Source organism: Myotis nattereri (assembly GCF_964212035.1).
Source record: "Myotis nattereri genome assembly, chromosome: 2".
Taxonomy (NCBI): domain Eukaryota; kingdom Metazoa; phylum Chordata; class Mammalia; order Chiroptera; family Vespertilionidae; genus Myotis; species Myotis nattereri.
The window spans coordinates 29,050,483-29,076,288 of NC_138076.1; the positions used below are offsets into that span (position 1 = coordinate 29,050,483).

General features: G+C 40.5%; 1 protein-coding gene across 1 annotated transcript in view; it reads right to left on the minus strand.

Annotated features, from left to right (window-relative positions):
* Positions 1-1,497: 1,497 nt before the first annotated feature.
* The window catches only part of CUL4A (cullin 4A), a gene marked incomplete at its 5' end in the record, with an annotated part of 66,289 nt that continues 41,980 nt past the window's right edge, over positions 1,498-25,806 (minus strand). Inside the window, 9 exons of the mRNA XM_081085054.1 lie at positions 1,498-2,593; positions 4,214-4,366; positions 6,467-6,639; positions 6,826-6,931; positions 14,904-15,017; positions 21,013-21,120; positions 21,476-21,561; positions 21,670-21,780; positions 22,091-22,195. Coding sequence (XP_080941180.1) covers positions 2,498-2,593; positions 4,214-4,366; positions 6,467-6,639; positions 6,826-6,931; positions 14,904-15,017; positions 21,013-21,120; positions 21,476-21,561; positions 21,670-21,780; positions 22,091-22,195 — 1,052 coding nt within the window. The 3' untranslated portion in view covers positions 1,498-2,497. The remainder of the gene's footprint in view (positions 2,594-4,213; positions 4,367-6,466; positions 6,640-6,825; positions 6,932-14,903; positions 15,018-21,012; positions 21,121-21,475; positions 21,562-21,669; positions 21,781-22,090; positions 22,196-25,806) is intronic.

A 25,806-nucleotide genomic window follows, 5' to 3' on the forward strand; every position in this document is an offset into this window, starting at 1 on the left:
ATTTTATTTGGTTCCAGAGATCCGTTTATGTGCCAGTATGGTGTTTTAATTACACCGTGTTATACGTTTTAAAATAATATTTGACTATTCTTGCTATTTGCTTTTCTGTTTTAACTTTAGGATCACCAGGTCTGTGTTTTAAAATAAGGGACATCTGACATCTTAAAATACTGCACAAATACAGGAATAAATCATTTAATAATGCTTTTCAGCCTGACTGGTGTGGCTCAGTGGTTGAACTTTGACCTATGACCCAGGAGATTGTGGTTCAATTCCTGGTCAGGGCACATGCTCGGGTTGCCAGCTCGATCCCCAGTGTGTCTATGTGTGTGTGTGTGTGTGGGTGGGGGGGTAGGGGAAGTGCAGGAGGCAGCCCATGAATGATTCTCTCACCACTGACATTTCTCTCTCTCTCTCCCTCTTTGAAATCAATAAAAACATATTGAAAAAATAAAATTCATATAGCATAGATATTTTCTTGTTACTAGGTATTATCATTTTTTGCTCTTATTGAAAATATGGTCTTCCATTATATTTTGACTTTTCTGTTAATTTTGTGTTTAATTAAAAACTTAGTGAATTTCCCTTTTTTTTTAGTCATAGCTTTTTAGTTACTTCTTAGATTTTTCAGGGAATCATATCTGTAAATAATTTCACTTTCTCATTTCCAATTTTATAGCCTTTTTCTCACTTAAGTGTCTTTTCTTTTTCAATCATTTTCTCTACACTGTTTTACTACATTAACATTTAATTATAGTAAATCTTTAAATGATACTGATAATTGAATGGATTAAAACAAGCACAATAAGAGGCATAGTATGTTGCTCACTGTGAAGCCAGACCAGTCTGCTGATGTTTTGCTGGGTAGCTTGTGAAAGCGGACAGGAAAGAATCATTACCTGAGAGGGTGATGGGCATTTGCCCTGCTTCTGGTTCTGTCTATTGTATTAGTAATTAATTTTAAGTTGCTAAAGATTTATGAGGAATGTCATCTGCATACCACAAAGTTTTATTAATGTAATTTTAAGGCCAATTAAACTAATTTTATTCAGAGTAAGTCTACATTAAGTTACAATATTAATCGCTAGAGACAGTGAACTTAAAATGTAAGAAGTAGAAATCTATTTGGTGTTTTATAGACCATATATCATAGAACTCATGAAAATTTACAAATATAGAAATGATGATACTTAGAGGATTTTCATATGGAAACCATAAGATGTCATATTTTAAACACGCATGTTTCAAAAATGCAGAATCTTTGAATAATTTAGCACAAAATCAAATTATATAAACTTGTTATAGTCCAGAAAATATTGCTTTAAACATTTATACCATGATCAAAATTCCTTTGGTAGTTTTTAATAAAAATGAAACATGCCATTATGTAAAATATAAAGTAGTTTTAAATGTTATCTAAAAGTATCTTTGTTATAGTTACCATACTAACATAATCTGCTATTCAACTTCACTATACATACACAACATGAAACCAGGTGCCAATGAAATCCTTTTAATCTTTTGACAAAATAACCTCTGCTTCACAATAAAGACTTTAAGTCTCCTATAAAACATTTTACAGTGGTTATGGCACAGAGAATGACGACTGTCCCTGTGCGTGACTGTAAGAACAAAACCAAACTTTATTATACCATTCATACAAATACTGCAATTAAAAAAAAATCAAACAGCAGTTACCCCAATGCAAAATACAGGGACTGCTAGACTCAATCTTAGAATGGTAAACACAAACACACTCTCCCCCCAAAACCTTAAACAGAAAATTCACAAATAATTCAGTGGAAATAAAGACGCTGATGGGTTCATTGCTCCAAACACATCAGACCCGATGTCCTCTTGGCACATCAGAGATCTCACTGAGAAACCTCATTATAGAAAAATCAGTCATTAAAGTTTAAAACTTTTTAAAAATAAATGAAAAACAGACGCCAGTATTTAGATTGCATAATTAATAAGCCAGTTTTTAACACTGACTTTCTTCTTAATGTTCACCAATTAAGGGTTCTTGTTTTAATCTAAGTGTTCATCAACTAAAATAGCTTATCTTCAGGAATACCTAAGTAATCTCTGTAGCTAAAGAATGCAGCATAGAGGGTCTTTTTATTGTGCATTCATGATCACACACAAAAACAAACCAAACTTTCAGTTTTTTTGCCACAAGAACACCACCTTACAAAGGAACCTCATTTAACCAGTATCTTCTTGTCCAATCCCAATGTCATTCTGCACAGAGCAATGGAAACAACTTAAATGCCTAAAAGAACAAGAGGAAGAACTGGAGGGTGAAAAGATATATATGCCATTTGCAAATCCTTAAGCCTTGTGAAGGGTTATTCAAGAATCATCTCCTTTCCTTCGAATCCAAAGTATCTGTGCTGGCTCAATCCCAGAAAGCCCTGGAAACAGCACAGAGGTGTTTCACTGCTCTGGAGATACATTCCAGTGTCTCACTGAGAGAAAACAGCTGGCCGATGCATCAGGCCACGTAATGGTACTGATTTGGATTGTCTTTATCTCTCTCCATATAGTCTCTGTCTATAAGAGATTCAATTCTCTTTTTCAAATCTCCAGGCTAAAAAAGAAAAAAAACACACACCCAATTACAGTGGAATTAAATTTGCAAACAGGGGAATATAACATCATGCATGAAATATGTGATTTATAATTATGCTCATTTTACACATAATTATATAAATATACATATTTATTTGTAATTATAAAATGAGACTAAAACTTCCTACTTCAAAGACAATGTTAACATTATTTCTCGATCAAAGTGCTCCATGTGACTTTTTAGGCCTTCCTGTGGGAAATATGAAACTTGTGAAATGTAAATACATTATTTATGATCACTAATGAATATATGTACATGGCAGATCCTATTAGGCAATACATTTCTGTTTGTTTGAAAGGGAAATATGATAATGACTCAAGGCACCTTCATCTGTTAAGGATATTTCTCCCTAAGAACTAATATTTACTACATATGCTATATTTATACAGTACAATCACAAATTCTGAGTGTTCCTTTGCTAAAAGTAGATGACTGAATTGATATATGTCCACACCATGACATGTCAGCCCAGGAAGAGCGCCCTCTGGCTTCTGCTGTTAGGAAGCACGATTATGCTGACAATTATGAGCAAGTTTTTTTTACCTGTATGTTCTTTCTTCCAAACATCGTAACTTTCTATTCAGTGATACATCATACATTTTACAATATGTGGCTGAAACCCAATTACCTATCAAAATAGAACTAGGTGCTATGGCTGTATGCACACCTTACTTGCTATTTAGTCTTTTAATTGCTGGGCCTCTCATCTGCAGAGGGGAAAATCAACACTCTCCCTGGCTCATGGTAGGGAGGAATGGTGTATGAGGCAGTGTTCCATGACTGTGCAGAGCACTGTGGAGCACACACTGCCTCTGCAGAGTACAAAAACCCAATATTTGCTGGGGCAGGATGGCATTCTCACCTGCCATTTCAGTGTCGAGACTCACTGGTCCACCTCGACTCCCTTGGTGAGAAGGGAGGGTCAGCTGGTCTTTTATCAAACTGGACAACACAAACTCAGGGTACTTGCACCTCAAAAGCACATGTGGCAGGCTTAGTCACTGAAAGGCCAGGTGTCATGAGAGTCCCATACTTTCTAGGTGGATTTATACATGCTTTAAAGCTCTTCATAATGCTTCCCTCACTTATCCTATCCTGTACTCCATATACAGCCAGGACAGGTCTCAGTTCTGGAAATATGCTTGGACTGAAAGGTTTTAGGGTAGACTTTTTACTCAATAGCAACGAAGATATATTACTGAGGTAAAGAATGCTTTGTAGTTTGCAAAATGCTTATTAGTTAGCATGATCTCCTTAAAATCCTGTGATATAACCTGAATTGTTACAACTACTGATAATGAATGTCCATTTCCATGTAGTGCCTTCTCCCTTCTAGAGTGGGAATTTTAAGTATATCACTCCCATAATGGTGATGAACAATATTTGAGATAAAGTTCCTACTCTCATCATTTGCCAGGTTTTCTAGACTTAGTATATATATAAAGGTAGATTTTTGAAGCAAATTATCACTTATAATATAGAACAAATGATATGATTCTGAAGGTAATGAGAATCGAACATTATTCGCCTATGGCTTGGCACAACGCTACAGTTTTAATTAAGCCAATATGCATTTACCTTTACTGGAAATTTCAGCTGGTTATACAATTCAGACACTAGGAGATTATGACCCAGAGTCTTTCTCATCTTCATTATTCTGACGATGGCAGCATCAATCTGATACTGTCTGTCCTGAAACACTCGCTCGGTGGTGCTGACTTGTTCTTCAACCTGCACAAATAGTGAAGTGTAAAGATATATTTTAGTATTAATTATGTCATACTGTTGACGTTGACTAGAAACTTTTGATGCCAAGAAAGGCCAAACTTTAAATGAATCTTGTTCTGCTATGCATTGTGTTCTAATAAAACCTAGCTTCCAAGGAGTGCAACATCAGTACCAAACATTGAAAAATAATTTAAAGAGTTACAGAAAAGCTGTAAAAACTCTATATAGTCCTGGATTAAATCCAGGAGCACAGTAATGAAAACAAAACAAAGCATACTAGCCATCAGAATCTATTCCAGAAATGTAAACTTTTCTCAGCATTGGGAATCTACTAATGTGACAGAAATTACCACAATAATTTCAAGGTTAGATTATGATCACCTTGATAAGGCATGACAAAACTGAAAATCTATTCTTGATTTAAAACAAACTTGAATATATAAGGAGTAATTAGAAAAAATAAAAGAACTTGAACAGATTAAGAGCTATTACCAGAAGCAAACAGCAAATGCTGATAACAACTTGATGGTTAAAAAAAACCCACAAAAAAACCCAACCACAGTGGCTTAGTGGTTGAGCATTGACCTGTGAACAGGGAGGCCGTGGTTTGATTCCAGGTCAGGGCACACGCCCGGGTTGTGGGCTTGATCCCCTATAGGGGGCATGCAGGAGGTAGCCGATCAATGATTCTTCTCATTGATGCTTCTCTTTCTTCCTCTCCCTTCCTCTCTGAAATTAAAAATATATATATATGTGTGTGTGTGTGTGTGTGTGTGTGTGTGTGTGTGTATAGATAAATATAAAAACCTAATAGGAGCCCGCAGATCAAAGAAGGTTGGGGGATAGGCAGGTCTGTGTATGTCAAACATCTTAAAAACAAACAAACAGCCCTAACTGGTTTGGCTCAGTGGATAGAGCATTGGCCTGCAGACTGAAGGGTCCCGGGTTCGATTCCGGTAAAGGGCATGTACCTTGGTTGCGAGCACATCCCCAGTGGGGAGTGTGCAGGAGGCAGCTGATTGATGTTTCTCTCTCATCGATGTTTCTAACTCTCTATCCCTCTCCCCTCCTCTCTGTAAAAAACCAATAAAATATATTTAAAAACAAAAACAAACAAAAAACCCTTAAAAAAGAATATCTGTTTTCCCATATATTACCAGCCCTGGATATGACAAACTTTTAAACATTTCCCAAAGTGACAGATTAAAAATGGAATGTTACTTTAATTTGAATTTCATAAAAATTATTGGTGAGAGTGAACATCTTTTATATATTTATTGTTTTTGTTTTTATTTCTTTTGTGTAGTCTGAACATATTTTCTGAAGGCTACTTTGAACACCTCTATGTAAGTAAAGCAATCACTGTCTTCTGCTGGAGGTGGAGGAAGTATTTGTGATACCACTTTAGAGCAATGAAAACTGCCCTTGGGTTGTCTGAATTGACCTCACTCATTCAAAAGGCCTCTCTTCAAGTCATTAACATGTACAAGGGGGCCAGCTGGACACCCTTTTATATAAGTGGGGTGCCAGGGGTGGGCCTGCCCACCTGGCCTGTATGTTTGATAACAGCCCAGGGGTGCAAGGACTTCTGCATTAGGAAGGGCCTGAGGGCAGTGGGCCAGAACCTGCTCTGGACACGAACCTTGAGAATCTGATCAAAGCTACAGATGCTCCACCTGTACACAGATCACAGATACAATGTCAGTGGGTCCTTGACACCCACAACTCTTACCACTTCCACCCCAGGACCCTGGCTGAGGCCGAGGCTGAGAGAATGGCTGAAATGTGCTGTGCAAAAATAAAAAGACAAGTCACTGGGTTTTGGAAATGACATGCTCTCTCCACTAACAGAATTTGATATAGGAAGCTCTGATTTATCACACCACTTTTGTGAATAATTAAATGCATTTCTTTTTGATTTTCATTCTTGTGAATATAAAGTTAACAAAAGCTACATTAAAATGAATACTCTTATAAACACTGTATTCAAATTAGATACTTTAGAAATATGCTTCAGAACTCTTACAGTCAAGAAATTATAAAAACTAGTGATTCCTTGGTGAACACCCTCCCTATAAGTAAAAAGAGAAAGTTTATACATACGGTTTCCTTCATCTGAATTTGATTGATCTTTATTCGAAATAACTTGTGTTTGAAATCTCCGTTAAAAATGAATTTGTCTCCATCTTCTACCTCCTTTCCTTTGGGACTTTTAATCAGAACTCGTGCTTTGCCACAGGCCAGTGACTGTAATGTTCTCCGCAATTCACTGTCCTCTGGATGGGGAGAAAAATGCAGGCACAGATTAGCATTAAAATGAATAATGACACAATAAAAATGAAAGAAACCACTCTCTCAAGTGCGACAAGCAGAGAGACACAGTCTACATCTTCTCTTAAACGAGTAAGTGTTTAAAAACAAGGGCACTCAAAAACCACACATTCATAAAAGTGTTTTCATACCTATCCCAGTGGCCATTTTTATGTCTTCAAAGCTGAATCCGTCCCCTTCATTGAACATGAGAAGCACCAGAGTCTGGAAGAGGGATACCTGGAACTCTTTCTTTCCCTTAAAGAAAACAAACATATCATGCATGAAGCTATGTTTGCACAATCTTGAAAACTTTTAAGAAGCTTTCTTTTGCTCTCAAACTTTGGGGGAGAGGGTATAAAAAATTACTAATCAGCCACCAAATAAGAAGCAATTATGTTACTAATTATCTACACTAATAAAAGAGAAACATGGTAATTGGCATACGACTGCTACCCTTTTCATTGGCTAATCAGCAAGATATGCAAATTAACTGTCAGCCAAGATGGCCGCCGGCAGCCAGGCAGCTTGAAACTAACATGAGGCTTGCTTGCCTCAGTGATGGAGGAAACCAACGTTCCCCACTTGTGTTCCCCGCTTGCGGATGCAGGCCTCTGAGCCTGCAGTTTAAGAAACAGTGTAACAAATATAGACGCTTTCTGCGAGCTGGGATCTCAGAGCTGGAGTCAGAGCTGGAGTTATACATTTTTTCGATTACCTACTTTCAGCAGGGGAGGCCTAAGAGCTGGAGCCAAGCCTCAAGCTAAAGCTGGCCCAGAATAAAAAAAGAAAAAAGAAAAAAAGGAGCAGTTGGGAGCTTCAGTCACCCCCAGCATGAAAACAGCCCTCAGCCCCTCACCCAGACTGGCCAGGCACCCCAGTGGGGACCCCCACCCTGATCCAGGACACCCTTCAGGGCAAACCAGCCGGCCCCACCCATGCACCAGGCCTCTACCCTATATAGTAAAAGGGTAATATGCCTCCCAGCACCGGGATCAGCAGAGCCATGAGGCCTCCCGGCACGGGATCAGCATGACAGGGGGCAGCGCCCAAACCCCCTGATCGCCCTGTGGCTCTGTGTGTGACAGGGGGTGGGGCCACAACCTCCCTATCTGCCCTGCTCTGTTCATGACAGGGGAAGGTGCCCCAACCCTCTGATCAGCCCTGCTCTGTGGGTGATAGAGGGCGGTGCCCCACCCCCTGATGGGCCCTGCTCTGTGTGTGACGGGGTACAGAGCCCCAACCCCCCTGATGGGCCCTGCTCTGTGAGTGACAGGGGGCAGCGCCCCAACCCCCCAATCGGCCCTACCCTGAGCGTGACTGGGGGTGGCATCGCAACCTCCCAATCCGCCCTGCTCTGTGCATGACGGGGGGCGGCGCCCCAACTCCCCAATCGGCCCTGCTCTGAGCCCGACCAGGGGCTGCACCTAGGGATTGGGCCTGCTCTCTGCCACCCGGGAGCAGGCCTAAGCCAGCAGGTCGTTATCTCCCGAGGGGTCCCAGACTGCGAAAGGGCACAGGCCGGGCTGAGGGACGCCCCCCCCCCCCGCCCGAGTGCACAAATTTTTGTGCACCGGGCCTCTAGTACAAGCATAAAATGACTTGGTATTGCACTTAAAAATTCTTCTCTTGAAATATTTTTTAAAGTAGTAAAAAAGGAGAAACGAAGATGGCGGCATAGGTAAACACCGGAGATTGCTGCCTTGCACAACCACTTCAAAAATACAACTAAAAGACAGAACGGACATCATCCAGAACCACAGGAAGGCTGGCTGAGTGGAAATTCTACAACTAGAAGAAAAGAGAAAAGCATACCGAGACTCAGAGGAGGCACAGTGTGGAAGTAAAATACTAAAGTGCGGAGGTGCGTGCAGAGCAGGCTGGCGGCTGAGGGCATGGTTGTCAGCTGAGGGCGCGGTTGTCGTTTTCAATCGGGAGGGAGTCTCAGGCTCTGAGCTCCAGTTCCGGGCGAGTCTCTAGGGACACAACTCATAAGGGAGAAGCGGGACTGTCTGGCAGCAGTCGGAACTCGAGGGCAGCTTTCTCTCCGAGGGGCTTGCAGCGATCGGGGACATTGAGAAGCAAAGCCTCTGAGGGCAAGACTGAGAGCACCCATAACTGCTAGCCCCGCCTTGTTGATCACATGGGACCCGCCCCGCCCAAGTCCTGCAGGGAGGCTTTTGCTGGATAGCCTCAGGCAGAGGCTATATTAGCACCTCCCTAGAGATCCAGGAGCCAGTGTACCCAGAGGTCAGAGTGGGACCATCCAGTTTGCAGCTCCGTGGAAACATAAAGGACACACTCAGGGGGCAGACTCAGTGAGCACCAAAGCCCCACTGAAGCAAGTCCTGCCCCAGAGGGGTGTCTCCAGCACAGAAGTTCTCCCACTGCAGACACAGCTGATTCTCACAGCCAATTGGCCTGGAGGCCAATTCCTCCCAGTGATACCTACAACAATCAAGGCTTAACTACAACAAGACTGTGCACAAAGACCACAAGGGGGTGCACCAAGAGTGTCCTCCTCAGGTAATTGGGAAGGCTGAACCACTGGACCCTAGAGAACACTTAGCACAGAAAACCACTGTATCAACACAGGGAAGCATAAAACTTGCGGAGACAAAGAAAAAGGACACAAATGACAGAAATGGAGGAAAGCAAACTACTGGATATAGAGTTCAAAACCACACTTTTAAGGTCTTTCAATAATTTTCTAGAAACTGCCGATAAACGTAATGAGATCTACAAAAAACCTAATGAGACCCTCGATGTTGTGATAAAGAACCAACTAGAAATTAAGCATACACTGACTGAAATAAAGAATATTATACAGACTCCCAACAGCAGACTAGAGCATTGCAAGAATCAAGTCAACGATTTGAAATACGAAGAAGCAAAAAACACCCAACCAGAAAAGCAAAATGAAAAAAGAATCCAAAAATACGAAGACAGCGTAAGGAGCCTCTGCGATAGCTTCAAGCACACCAACATCCGAATTATAGGGGTGCCAGAAGAAGAGAGAAGCAAGATATTCAAAACCTATTTGAAGAAATAATGACAGAAAACTTCCCCTACCTGGTGAAAGAAATAGACTTACAAGTCCAGGAAGCGCAGAGAACCCCAAACGGAATCCAAAGAGGACCACACCAAGACACATCATAATTAAAATGCCAAGAGCAAAAGACAAAGAGAGAATCTTAAAAGCAGCAAGAGAAAGAAACTCAGTTACCTACAAGGGAGTACCCATACGACTGTCAGCTGATTTCTCAACAGAAACTTTGCAGGCCAGAAGGGAGTGGCAAGAAATATTCAAAGTGATGAATGCCAAGAACCTACAACCAAGATTACTTTATCCAGCAAAGCTATTATTCAGAATTGAAGGTCAGATAAAGAGCTTCACAGATAAGAAAAAGCTAAAGGAGTTCATCACCACCAAACCAGTATTATATGAAATTCTGAAAGGTATCCTTTAAGAAGAGGAAGAAGAAGAAAAAGGTAAAGATACAAATTTTGAACAACAAATACACATCTATCAACAAGTGAAACTGAAAATCAAGTGAATAATCTGATGAACAGAATGAACTGGTGATTATAATAGAATCAGGGGCATAGAAAGGGAGTGGACTGACTATTCTTGGGGGGGAAAGGGGTGTGGGGGATGCTGGAAGAGACTGGACAAAAATCGTGCGCCTATAGATGAGGACAGTGGGTGGGGAGTGAGGGAGAAGGGTGGGGTGGGAACTGGGTGGAGGGGAGTTATGGGGGGAAAAAAAGAGGAACAAATGTAATAATCTGAACAATAAAGATTTAATTTTTAAAAAAAAGTAGTAAAAAAGTTCTTTAGTAAATTTTGTTGAATAAGGTGATTATCATTATTTGAAGTCAGATGTTGCTGACACAAATCTAACAGCATCACCCTTGGGTCCCATTTTAGCTTGCCGAGGTCCTCTTAATGGTTAGGAATGCCACTGGAATGAGTGGACAGAGCATGAGAAGGCCCAGTGACAAAACCTGTATGGACAGGGAAGCTAGCAAAAGATCCAGCTAACATTGTTAAAGAATGAGTAATGAAATAAGCACATAAAAGATCATAAACTGTTGGCCAGTTTCCCTTTATATGTGCTTGTGATGTACATGACTAATATAACCCAGTTTTGGACCTCACATAATTTCACACCTCTATTTTTTTAAAAAATATATTTTTATTGATTTCAGAGAGGAAGGGAGAGGGAGAGAGAAACATCAATGATGAGAGAGCATCATTCATTGGTTGCTTCCTGCATGTCCCACACTGGAGATGGAGCCCAAAGCTGGGCATGTGCCCTGACTGGGAATCGAACCATGACCTCCTCGTTTCATAGGACGATGCTAAATTACTGAGCTACGCTGGCTGGGCCCCACCTCTATTTAAAAAGTCCCCACTATAGAGGCTTTCCACACATAATTAGTTCTGTGTGGACAACAGAGCATGCTGTGAGTGCTTCATCCTCAAGCCTAGCCATGGAAGGGAAGAATCGCAGTGAGGAGATCATTCCGCAGAGGTTCAGTTCTGAAGCTGGCAGTGAGGGGATCATAGCTTAACTTTTATAATACCTTAAAGACTAGTAGGTGTGGTTTTGTGTGTATAACCCTGCACAACAAAACACAATGCAACATGAATGCATAATCTACACTAATAAAAGAGAAACATGGTAACTGGCGTACGACCGCTACCCTTCCCATTGGCTAATCAGGGCAATATGCAAATTAACTGTCAGCCAAGATGGCGGCTGGCAGCCAGGCAGCTTGAAACTAACATGAGGCTTGCTTGCTTCAGTGACGGAGGAAACCAACGTTCCCCCGCCTGCTGCTGCAGGCCTCTGAGCCTGCAGTTTCAAACATTGTAACAAATACAGACGCTAAACAAAACTCCAGAAACCAGCTTTCAGCGAGCTGGGATCTCAGAGCTGGAGTTGATACAGAGTTTTGAGAACCGAAATAAACCAGATACCTGCTTTCAGGAGTGGAGGCCTAAGAGCTGGAGCCTCAGAGCTAAAGCTGGCTCAGAATAAAAAAGAAAAAAAGAAAAAAAGGAGCAGTTGGGAGCTTCAGTCCCAGCCTGAAAACAGCCCTCAGCCCCTCACCCAGACTGGCCAGGCACCCCAGTGGGGACCCCCACCCTGAAGGGTGTGTGACCAGCTGCAAACAGCCATCATCCCCTCATCCAGGCTGGCCAGGCACTCCAGTGGGGACCCCCACCCTGATCCAGGACACCCTTCAGGGCAAATCAGCCGGTCCCCACCCGTGCACCAGGCCTCTATTCTATATAGTAAAAGGGTAATATGCCTCCCAGCACTGGGATCAGTGGAGCCACGAGGCCTCCCGGCACCGGGATGAGCGTGACAGGCGGCAGCGCCCAAACCCCCTGATCGCCCTGCGGCTATGTGTGTGACAGGGGGTAGGGCCACAACCTCCCTATCGCCCTGCTCTGCGCGTGACGCGGGGGAGCTCCCCAACCCCGATTGGCCCTGCTCTGTGCGTGACAGGGGGTGCCGCCACAACCTCCCCATCGACTCTGCCTTGAGTGTGACGGGGGCGGTGCCCCAACCCCCCAATCGGCCCTACCCTGAGCGTGACTGAGGGTGGCATCGCAACCTCCCAATCCACCCTGCTCTGTGCATGACAGGGGGTGGCGCCCCAACTCCCCAATTGGCCCTGCTCTGAGCCCAACCAGGGGCTGCACCTAGGGATTGGGCCTGCCCTCTGCGACCTGGGAGCAGGCCTAAGCCAGCAGGTCGTTATCTCCCAAGAGGTCCCAGACTGAGAGAGGGCACAGGCCGGGCTGAGGCACCGGGCCTCTAGTCCTATATAATAAAAGCCTAATATGCTAAGCATCCGGTCGCCCGTTCAACCAATCAAAGCGTAATATGCTAATGAGATGCTAAGGCTGCTCAACCATTTGTTATGACGTACGTTGACCACCAGGGGGTGGCATGAAACAAAGGAAGACCCAAGCCAGCAGCCAGCAGCCAGCAGCCAAAGAAGGGATGTCCCGGCCTGCAGCTGGAAGGCCCCAATTGGCCCTGATAGCCAGCCAGGCCTAGGGACCCTAACCATGCTCAAATTTCATGCACCAGGCCTCTAGTTATAAATAATGCTGCAATAAACATAGGTGGGCATACATTCTTTGGAATTAGTGTTTCGGGTTTCTTTGGATTTTATTCCTGTAAGTGGAATTGCTGGGTCATAAGGTAGTTCCATTTTTAATTTTTTTCATAGGGGCTGCACCAATCTGCATTTCCACCAACAGTGCACAAGGGTTCCTTTTTCTCCACATCCTCACCAACACTATTTGTTGAGTTACTGAAGAAAGCCATTCTGACAGGTGTGAGGTGATATCTCATTGTGGTTTTAATTTGCATCTTTTCATATGTATGTCCCCTTTCGAGAAATGTCTATTTTAGGTCCTTTGCCCATTTTTTAATTTTATTGTTTTGGTGTTGAGTTTTATAAAATCTTTATAAATTTTGTATATTAACCCCTTATCACATGTATTGGTGAATACGTTCACCCATTCAGTGGGTTGTCTTTTCAGTTTGTTGATGGTTTCCTTTGCTGTGCAAAAACACTGTTTGATGTAGTCTCATTTGTTATTTTTTCTTTGGTTTCCCTTGCCCAAAGATATATCTATCTACCTACCTATCTATCTATCTATATGAAATATTGCTAAGAGAATTGTCACCGATTTTACTGCATATGTGTTCTTCTAGGATTTTTATAATTTCGAGTCTTACATTTAAATCTTCAATCCCTTTTTAAGTTTATTCTTGTATATGGTGTCCGAAGGTGATTTAGTTTCACTTTTTTGCAGGTATCCAATTTTCCCAACACCATTTGTTGAATAGGCTGTCTTTATTCCTTTGTATGTTCTTGCCTCCTTTGTCAAACATTAACCATAAAGGCATGGGTTTATTTTTGGGCTCTATATTCTGTTTCATTGATCTATATGTCTATTTTTATGCCAGTAACATGGTTTTGATTACCATGGCCTTATAGTATAGTTTACCAGGTAGCATGATTCCTCCAACTTTGTTCTTTCTCAAGATTTCTGTAGCTATTCTGGGTCTTTTGTGGTTCCATATAAATATTTTGGAATGTTTGTTCTAGTTCTGTGAAATACTCCACTGGTATCTTGATAGGAATTGCATTGCATCTATAGATAGATCATCTGCCACTTATACTTTTTTTTAATATTTATTTTAAAAATATATTTTATTGATTTTTTGCAGAGAGGAAGGGAGAGCGATAAAGAGTTAGAAACATCGATCAGCTGCCTCCTGCACACCTCCTACTGGGGATGTGCCCGCAACCAAGGTACATACCCTTGACCGGAATCGAACCTGGGACCTTTCAGTCTGCAGGCCAACGCTCTATCCACTGAGCCAAACCGGTTAGGGCACATTTCCCATTTTAAATGATCATTTTTAAAAATAGCACTGCAGCCTTGTTGGCGTGGCTTAGTGGTTGAGCACTGAACCAGGAGGGCATGGTGCAATTCCCGTTCAGGGCACATGCCTGGGTTGTGGGCTTGATCCCTAGAGTGGAGCATATAGGAGGCAGCCAATCAATGATTTTTCTCTCATCAATGATATTTCTATCTCTCTGAAATCAATAAAAATATATTTTAAAAAACCATTAAAAAAATAGCACTGCAACAGACATTTTTATTCATTAACCTGAGAAAAGGTCTTATTAAGATGAATTCCCAGAATTGAAGCTAATGCAACAAAGCATGTTTTGAGAAGTTTTGAGATACACATTGTCAAACCACCCTTCATAAAGCTCACATTATCCCTCCCTCCAGCAATGGGCAAGAGTTGCTGTTTCTTTTAATTTTAGCCTTTATCAATTTCATAATCAAAAGTGGCACTTTATTGTGTTTTAATTTGCAACCTTTTGATTGGCAGAGAAGTAGAACACATTTTCATGGATATTGATTTTTTAGTCTTGCTTTTATGAGTTGCCTCTCCACATCCTTTGCTCATTTTTCAATTAGGTAAATGTTTTTCTATTCCTGTTGACTTATTATTGATTGGGATATTAATCCTTCAACTGTTCCGATTTTATGACCTACAAAAGCCAGTGTTGAGTTATACTGAATATTTTCCTTTCTTTGCTACCAAAATTCAATCACAATTTTAAAAATTGTTAACATACTTACAAAAATAAAAAGTATATTTAACAAAGAACTTACTTCCTTAAACTCTGCTTTTAAAACAGCATGTCCCAATGTAGTTTGCCATTGAAGTTTTCGACCACTGTGCTTTCCGAGATAAAATGTCTTAAATACTTCCTGAAGTTTAATCATCTGTCAAGCAAAGGAAAACAATTTAATTATGCTAAACACTATTAATCATTCAATTTACAATTTTTCACAGCTAAATAAAAATATCAGTTCTGTTTTGACAGTTATTTTTCTGGATTCTGTTACCTGTGAAAAATGTTCACCACCTAGGACATTGGGGTTTTCCCTCACACAATGGGATAACACTTGAACTACTGTTTTATGTACAAACAGGTTGTATTTTGTAGTCTCCACACCCCACACCCAAGCTTCCGTGGCTGATAGCACATGTAATGAAGACCACAGCGGCCATCCTCAGCGACAGTGTCTAAGGCCCAGGTGTACCTTACCAGGTCTTAGCTCAAGCTCTCACTGACTCCCAACTGCTCTAGGGCCTTGGGATGCCTCATCTCTGAACCATGATCCGTGATAATGGCAAGACCTGGGCATCGAGCTGCTGTGAGGGTTAATATAAAACACTCAGGACAGTGTATGCATAGGAAGCGTGACATAAGCTAGCCATTATTTTCATGGAAGATTTCTTACTCCTTGCAAACTTTCAGCCAGTTTTTTTATTGCTGATATCTCATTTTAAGCCCCCGAGCTCCCCCCTCTCCTCCTTTCCCATTTCTGAACCTGTTCCTGTTTATGGAAAGACTGTCTTATTCCTCTGATAGAGTTTTTCTAGAATGTTTAAGTGCACTACATCGGTTTCTCTAACTTCCTTTTGCTCATTATTTTCTTTAGTTCCTTTCACATCTGCTTTACTCTGCATTCAGGATCACCAATGATCTGTGCTGCCAAAACTAAGGGCTCTCCTCAGGCTTCATCTTGTGAGATGATCCCTCTCAACAGCTTCCCATGAAGCAGCCTCCTGCTTCCTCCTGGTGTCTATGACACTCATCGCTTGGACATGAATTCCTGTCTCTATGTCTCTATGTCCACACTTTCTGAGTCTTCTTTGGTTTGTCTTTCCGCCCACTCCACACATGCTGGCATCTCCATGGCCTCCTTCCTCCCCCCAATTTTGCACCACTTCCACATTCTTCCTAAGAGTAAAATTCTTCCACGGCTTGCTAAGGCCCCTTTCCTCTGAAACTTCTGACCTCACTGGCCTCTCTTATGCCTCCCACCCTTGACGCTCTGTAGTCCCATTTTCCATTTCACCGAGCAGTGTCTCATCCTCCCTCAGGTTCTCACACATCTCCTCTACCAGATCTGGGAAGCCACTTTCCTAACAATACCGACTCATTTTTCAGAACTGCTTCCTCAGAGAAGCCTTCTCCAACCACTCTTAGCTCTGATAGTAGTTACTGCAATTTGTGAATAGCTCCTCTGGACAGAGAGCTGAAGAGGGCAAAACCAGGTCTGGGATTTTCATTGCTCTACACTTTGTATAAAATACTTGTAGATGCTGAGTGAATAATTCCTGCTGTTCCGGGCCTGATGTGCCCTTTCAGTGAGTGCCTCTGTTAAAAATGCCTATCAGCCTCCTATCTATTTGGCAAACTCCTCTTCACGCTTCAAACTCAACTATACAGTCATACTTTTTCATTACCCAACTTCGACATCAAATCCCAGGCATGGTATCATTTCATTTCTAAGTATGTTAGCATATATTCATTTTTAAGTATTTAAGTATAAGGACTCTTTTTAGAAAACATATCTACTAAACCATATAACACCTAAATATTAAGTCAATAATGTGATAAAACTCAATGCATACCTTTCCTAAAAATTATTTCCTTGACATTAATTCCTAATAAAATAATCATAATCATAATCATAATATAGCAACTAACATTGGGTGCTTATTATGTGCTAGTTTACCATTGCAGGCTCAAAATGGATCAAAAACCTAAATGTAAGCATGAAAACTATAAAACTCTTAGAAGAAAACATAGAGGTAAAATTTCATCACCTTGGATTTAGCAATAGTTTTTTTTAGATATGATACCAAAAGTACAAGCAACACTAGAAATAACAGATTAACTGGACTTTATAAAAATTAAAAACTTTTGTGCAAGGACATTATTAAGAAAGTAACAAGACACCTCACAGAACGGGAGAAGATATTTGCAAATCACATACCTGATAAGGGTCTAATATACAGAATATATAAAGAACTCTTACAGTTCAACAACTAAGACAGAAAACACAATTTAAACATGGGTAAAGGGTTTAAATAGACTTCTTCAAAGAAGATCTACAAATGGCCAATAAGTATATGAAAAGATGCTCAACATTAGTTCTTAGGGAAAAGATAATCAAATCAAAACGGGATACCACTCACACTCACTAAAATGGCTATAATCAAAGAACTGAAAATAACAAATACTGAAGATGTCAAGAAACTGGAACCTTTCTGTGTTGCTGATGGTAATGTAAAATGGTGCAGCTACTGTGGAAAACTGGTAAACAGAATTATCGCATGACCCAGAAATTCCTACTTCTAGGGATATATCTAAAGAACTGACAACATCTATTTAAAAAAAATTACACACAGCAGCATTATTCACAATAGCCGAAAGTGGAAACAACCCAAGTGTCCATTAATGGATGAATGGATAAACAAAGTGTGGTATATCCAAACAATGGAAAATTATTCAGCCTTAAAAAGGAATGAAGCAGTGACACATACTACAACATAGGTTAGACTTGAAAAAACAGTTAAAGAAGTCAGACATAAAAGACCACATATTACATGATTTCATTTATATGAAATGTCCAGTATAGGCCAATCCATAGACAGAGAATGGATTAGTGGTTACCTGGGGTGTAGGGCAGTGTGTGTATGGTAGGGGTGGAATGGGAGTGACTGATTAATGGGTCCAGGGTTTCTATTTGGGATGATGAAAAAGTTCTGAACTAGACAGAGGCGATGGGCGTACAATTTAATGCCACTGAACTGTACACTTTAAAATGACAAGTTGCCTGGCTGGCATGGCTCAGTGGTTAAGTGTCGACCTATGAACCAGGAGGTTACTGTTCAATTCCCCGTCAGGGCACATGCCCGAGTTGTGGGCTGGATCCCCAGTTGGGGCATGCAGGAGGCAGCCAGTCAACAATTCTCTCTCATCATTGATGTTTCTATTTCTCTCTCCCTCTCCCTTCCTCTCTGAAATCAATAAAATATATTTTAAAAAATGATAAGTTGTAGGTATATTTTACCACAATTTAAAAAATACAGTATGGTAAGCCTCAAACACCTTTTGCCAGAAAATAAAAAAGTACTCAAATATGCAGGGGTGTTTTGAAAGGACAAGGAGGCAGCTGAAAAGTGCTCCTACCAGCCAAATATGGGACCATTTTGGCATCAAATAAGTAAGATTCCATGAATTCATACTCTTAAGGATAGAAAAAAAAAATCGCTGCTCATCAAGGTAAAAATGGATTCAGTCAGGAATCAAGCAGGTGAGAGTCTGATGGGGGAAATAAGAGGTTTACATAGTCTTAAAATACCTCCCCACAAATTACTTAATAATCACAAAAGGAAAAATACCAGCAGTAGAGTGGAGAAACCAGGTTAACACCTTAACCAAATGATTATATGGGAGCAAAAGAATAGTGTGTGCCTCTGGACATGATTCTGAGAGGAAATGACACCTCCCATGTGGGATTCTGGTTAAATATGCGTGAACTGAATATAATCAGACAAACAAACAGAGATAATCTAAGAAAACTGCCTTGCATTTTAAAAACATGTCACTTTTGCTGTAATAAATCTTATCCCGAGTACAACTGTAAAAAAACAAACAAAAATAAAACAAGCAAACACATATAGTGTCATGAAAGAAAAAGAAAGGCTGTGTAGCTGTTACAGATGGAAGGACACAACTAAATGAAATATGGGGTACTGGACTGGATCTGACACCAAGAAAAAAAATGCTAAAAGATATAGTTGGGACAACTGACAAAAACAGAACTTGGCTGTGTATTGATTAAAGTATTAATTACTTCAATGTTAACTAGCCGGATTTGACAACATTCTCTGGTTATGTTTTTGGGAAAATCCCACTAAAGTAATGAGGGAAAAGGCCCTGTCCAAGTAGCTCAGTTGGTTAGAGCAGTGATCGCCAACCACTGGTGGTCCGTGAGGTCGGCGACCGCTGGGTTGAGTGCTGTCCCCATATGCCAAGGCCACAGGTTCGAGCCCGATCAGGGCACATACAAGAATCAACCAATAAGAATGCATAAATAAGTGGAACTATAAATTGATCTCTCTCTTCTCACAAAAAAATAAAAATACATCAATAAAGTATTAAGGATAAAATGAATCTACTATCAAATGGACCAGGAGAAAAATGGCACATATATGGAGAGGAACAGAATGATGAAGCATAAAGAGCAATGCTAAAAAAAAATGAGTGAAGGGTACTGGAAATTCTTTGAACTATTCTTGCTAATTTCCTATAAGTCTGAAACATTTCAAAATAAAATAAGAAGTGAATAAACTTGCAGTGCTATGAGAGAGGCACGCCCAGGGTGGAGTCTGGGTTGAAGTGGGGTGAGGACTTGAGGGAGTGCTTTCTGGTGAAGGTGACTGGGGAGATAAGTCTTAACAAGCTTCATGTGCTGGGGGTGGCTAAGGGTGTGGAGGTTTTCTGGAGAAGAAGGTTCCATTTAGAGGGCTATACATGGAGGCCTGAGAGGATGAGAGAAGTGGGTGGGTTGGGGCCTACAACTAATTTAGAATAGAGGGAGTATGACATCCATGTGAGCAAGCTTTGCCATAGAGAGGCTTCACCTCTCATAGAAAAACTGATTAAGGTGCTATCCCCATTTCCCACAGGATAAAGAGACTCAGGGAGGGAGAAGGGTAATGAGAGAAATCTTGATGCCATCTATGTACATTCAAGAACACATATGCTGAAGGCCGAGAGCTGGTGAGGGCTGAGTTCAATGAAAAGGTGTGGAATGAGAAGGGAGCTGAATGACGATTCTGGACAATGTTAACATTTAGGATATGGGTGGAGAAATAAAAAAAGAAGAAAACAAAAAGGCAAATGACCAGTGGGTGCAGAAACAAACAAACAAAATCAAGAAAAGACAATGTCTTGGAAATGGGAAAAGCAGTTTCAAGAGGGACCATTTCTGACCCAGACTGCCAGCTGCCGTGAGTCTGTACTTCCTTTCGCCCTTTCTGGAAGCGCCTTCAGCTGGAAGACCTTCATCCCTGCTCATCTTTAATTCCCAGATTCCACACTGGAACCAGCCCTTTTCCGTAACACGTGGTACTGTAGTTGATGGTGTTCCTGCCACTGGATTTTGAATTCCTGAGCCCTGAATTCTCCCTCGTATTTACATATCCTCAGAGTACCCAAAGTTGTGGCTGACATATAATAAGCCCTCAGTAGTACCATTCACAAGACTTCTCTCTCCCCTTCTCCCTTCCTCTCTGAAATAAATATATTAAAAAAAAACAAGTGCCTGCATTGATGCCTTCTTGATGGCTAGCCAATGGACATGGGTGAGCTGAAGGAGCTGTGGACAGGGACAAAAACAATCATTTCGATTTTTGCTTGAGTGTATGATTTTAAAAAACCTCACACTAAATAACTTTTGAAAAGTAACATGTCTGTGCATAGTATGGGTGAAACAAAGAAAGACATCTATAATTGATAGATCCGCCCTTCCCCCTACTGGTGGGCAGAGTATGACGTAACCTGCAGCCAGGAAATACCTGAGTGACTAACCATGTACCTTATATGGACTATACATTGAACAACCAATCAACACCTGCCAAATACCCTAAGCCCTTGTTCCTATATGGACCATACATTAAGCACATCAGCACATGCTGAGTACACTAAGCCCCCATTCCTTCCCATTCCTCCCCTCAAAAGGTTTGCTCACCTCTGCACGGGTTGCTGTTCTCCCATTGCGAGACAGCCTGGCAGGTCTTATCCCCTAATAAAGCCTGTAATCCTGGTTTTTGGCTCCCGACTGGTCTCTCAATAATGTTTTGGAAGTACTAATATATTTAAAACAAAGGATGAGTAGTCTTTAAAACACTTACTTCTGGAGTTAAATGTACTTCCATAGGTGTATATGTTGGCCAGTATCCCATAGTAAGTATATTTACTGTTAGATCTATAGAGCCTGGGTCACTCTGATTCTGCATATACTAAAAGCAAAGAAAATGAAGACAAAATAATTTTAGAATATCATAAAAACCTATGAAAAGGCAAATGGTATTTTTGCCTTCATAATATTTTTTCTTTTTTGGTTATGTCACCAATATAAGATATCATTAAACTCATTTAAATCTAATTTTCATTATACATATTTAGGGATTATTTTTCTTTTTCATTTTGAATTAGGTTATTTGAATACGTGAGACATTAACAGAATAATTTTTTTAAGGATGAGAATTTTACCTAATTTATGTAAGTATTTACATACTTTACATAACCATTTCACATAATTTAAAGTGGGATACTTTTTAAAAAGCTGTTTTACTTGAAAAAAACACAACTTGCCTGCTTGAAATGAATCATGATGTCCTTGGAGAGCTCCATGTCCTTGAACATGCCTTCCAGTTTGCTGGTGAAAGCAGCACCACATTCTGGGACACAAGTGAAGGGTGGGTGAAAAACACCAGGAGCAACATGTTGTTAGAGCATTAAATTCCCAGCCCAGAGGTCGGACAGAACCCCAGATTCCACATGCTTACCATGCTTTAGTTTTGACAACATAGATTTTTCAGCATCGACTGAGGCACTTTTTCCCACAAGGAGTCTTTTTGCCAAATCTTTTTTATAAAATGCTTCAAAGACATCTTTACCTATTTATAACCAAATGAAAATAACATTAGACAATTGATATGCAAATGTTCACTTTAACTGCTGAAAAACCCTAAGAAATGTTCATTCTGATGCAAGCCAGCTCTAATTTCACTGAATCCTTGTGTTAAATTTCCACAAAGAAAATACTTTTTATTTAATCAAATATGAAAGTGGAAATGTTTTAGCCAATTTTTCTTAAGAAAAGATAGGGCCCAAATACGTGTGTGTGTGTGTGTGTGTATATATATGTTTATATTATGTAGCATTTTCTATATACCCAATGTTAATAAGAACAAGAGTATTTCTCACCATGAATAAACCTGAATATTATCATGATTTTGTCAAGGATCCTCTCCAGCTCTTCATCTGTTGCTTCTTTATTACCCGCTCTCAATTTTGAATCAACATGTTTTGCTGTAAAATTAAGAGTTCAAATTATTTGGAAAATAATCATTTGTTATATGTTCTATTTTTTTCTAAATAAAAAAAATTTTTTAATTTCTACAAGTCAAAATTGGACATTAACATCCTGGAACTTTTCCAACGTGATATTATTATGACATAAAGGCAAATACCTAATGGTCTACGACAGTGGTCGGCAAACTCATTAGTCCACAGAGCCAAATATGAACAGTACAACGACTGAAATTTCTCTTGAGAGCCAAATTTTTTAAACTTAAACTATATAGGTAGGTACATTGTTATTAACGTAATTAGGGTACTCGTAAGCTGGCCTTTGTTAAAAACGTCCTCAATCTGAGGGGTCGACCTCAACGAACGTACCCCCACTTCTTCTAACGCCACTTCTTCAAAATAGGTTCGGCCAGGCCGAAAAACGACTTCTGCGCATGGGCCATGAAGTTTCAATCACACTGTATGTGCGTGCCCGCACGTGGTATTTTGTGGAAGAGCCACACTCAAGGGGCCAAAGAGCCGCATGTGGCTCACGAGCCGCGGTTTGCCGACCACTGATCTAGGACATGTCCTTTCAAATCATGTGAGAATAAATACTTTCATTACATGCTTCATGACACATTTTGCTTTAGGAACTGGAATGTCCCATCTTCAAGTTGTGGTATAAGAAATTTGGATAAGACTCTTAAAGGCTTTTTTTTCAGGGCTTCATGTGATTATATCCATGATGACAATATCTTATCCCTGAATGCAGGGATTAGAGCAATTCTACTCTGGTTTCCTGTTTGACACAAATCAACCATGACCTGGCTTAAGGAAGGGAAAACCCAAGACTTTAATAAGCCCAGCTCCCAAGAGTTAAACATTTATCTTTAGAGAAACAATAACCCATAAAGTGGCACAAAAGCCAAATTAAATTACCTTCTGAATTTCTATTGTTGTTTTTATTTGTATTCTTTATATATATTTTTTAAAAATATTCTGAATATACACAAAAGTAGATAATTGTACAATGAACTCCATGTTCCCATCATAACACCTTCAATAATAATCAACACAAGCCCAATTTTGTATCACTGTATAGATCCTTCTTTACCCTTTGCCACCTGTCTAATTTTAAAAACTTTTACTAACTAGTGAAATTCTATGAATCCTAGATATATTTTGATGTTATCATGACATAATTGTATAAAGTAGTAATTTAAAAACTTTCATCTTAGAAATAGAAAACCTAATTAGACCAATTACTAGTAAGGAGACTGAATCAGCAATCAAAAACCTCCCAACAAATAAAAATCCAGGACCAGAAGGCTTCACTGATGAATTCTTCCAAACATCAAAAAGAAAAATTGCCCTAGCTGGTTTGGCTTAGGGGATAGAGCAGTGATGGCGAACCTTTTGAGTTTGGAGTGTCAGCATTTTGAAAAGCCCTAACTTAACTCTGGTGTCGTGTCACATATAGAAATTTTTTGATATTTGCAGCCATAGTAAAACAAAGACTTACGTTTTTTATATTTATTTTACATATTTAAATGCCATTTAACAAAGAAAAATCAACCAAAAAAATGAGTTTGCGTGTCACCTCTGACACACGTGTCATAGGTTCGCCATCACTGGGATAGAGCGTCAGCCTGCGGACTGAAGGGTCCCGGGTTCGATTCTGGTCAAGGGCACATGCCCAGGTTGTGGGCTTGATCCCCAGTAGGGGGCATGCTGGAGGCAGCCAATCAATGATTCTCTCTCATCATTGATGTTTCTATCTCTCTCTCTCGCCCCCTCTCTGAAATCAATAAAAATATATTTTAGAAAATTAATACCTATCCTTCCCAAACTCTTCCCAAAAAAACCCACAAAAAACGGAAGAAGAAGGAACAATTTCAAACACATTTGCAAGGCCAGCATTACCTTGATACCAAAACCAGACAGGATACCATAAATAAAGACAGTAACAGGCCAATATCCCTGGATGAACATAGATGTAAATTCTCAACAAAATATTAGCAAAACAGATTCAATAATACATTAGAATGATCATAGTCCATGATAAAGTGGAATTTATTCCAGGTATGAAAGGATGGTTCTGTACATCAATCAATGTGATATAGTACATTAACCCAATGAAGGACAAAAATTATATGATCATTTCAATAAATGCAGAAAAAGCATTTGGTAAAATTTACATCCATCTATATATATACTAGTAAAAGCCTAAATGACCATCCGACAGTTTACTATGATGTGCACTGACCACCAGGGGGCAGACGCTAAACACAGGAGCTGTCAAGCTGTGGTGACTTGGCAGCTGCGGTTCCTGGGTGACGCACCTTGAATCAGAGAGGAGGGAGTCCAATTCTGGGGTGTGTCACCCGAGAACTGCCCTCTCGCAATCCCGGAGCCCTAGGGGGATGTCAGAGAGCTGGTTTTTGCCCAATCCCCACAGGTCAGGCCGAGGGATCCCACCAGTGCACGAATCCATACACCGGGCCTCTAGTTTATGATAAAACTCTCAAGAAATTGGGCATAGAGAGACATGTAAAGCAATCAGATTTTCCTAAAAGATCAGGAAAGACAAGGATGCCCATTCTTACCACTTTTATTTATTTAGTTAGTTTTCAGAAAAGCAAGCAAAAATGTACTGATCACAGCAAAAATATACTTAGGAGAGTGAAACAAGGAAGGGCATGAGGAATAGGAGAGCCTAGGCTGGGCTACTTTGGCTCACTGGGAAGTCAAAGATTAGAGAGCCTTTGAGACAGGTTCAGGGGGTTAGCCCCTGCCCACTGCTCCCCTGGCTGCAAGACTTGGGGCCCCTTAGAAGTTAGGGGAGATGTGCCTGTGGGGGAAGAGGTGAAAGGGAGTGGCATGGGCGTGCTCACTGGAGGGAGAGAACTCTCAACACTTTTATACAACACTAGAGACCCAATGCACGAAACCCAATGCGTGCAAGCGCCTTGGCCCTGGCCCCCGCCGCGGGCCTCTGTTGCCTCTACCTCGGCCCATCCCCTACAGCTTTTTCTGGAAGGACGTCCGGTCTAATTAGCACATTACGCTTTTATTATTATAGGTAATAGTGGAAGTCTTTGCCACAGCAATTAGGCAAGAAGAAGAAATAAAAGGCATCCAAATAGAAAAGAAAGAAAACTGTCACTATTGGCAAATAAGATACCATGTAAAAACCTACAGATTTCACCAAAAAAAAGAATAAATTAATCCAGTAGTCACAGGACACAAAATCAATACACAAAAATCTGTGGCTATATTCTAATAATAAACTATCAGAAAGAGAACTTAAGAAAACAACCCTATTTATAATTATATAAAAAACAATACAAAGTATAGAAATAAACTGAACAAGCAGTGAAAGATCTGCACACTAAAAACTATTAGACACTGATAAAAGAAACTGAGAGGACACAATGGAAAGATAGTCTATGCTCATGAATTGGAAGAATTAATACTTATAAAATGTCAATACTACCCAAAGCAATCTACAGGTTCAGTGTAATCCTTATCAAAATTCCAATGGCATAGTCACAGAACTAGAACAAATAATACTAAAATTAGTATACAACCACAAAAGATCCCGAATAGCCAAAGCAATCCTGAGGAAG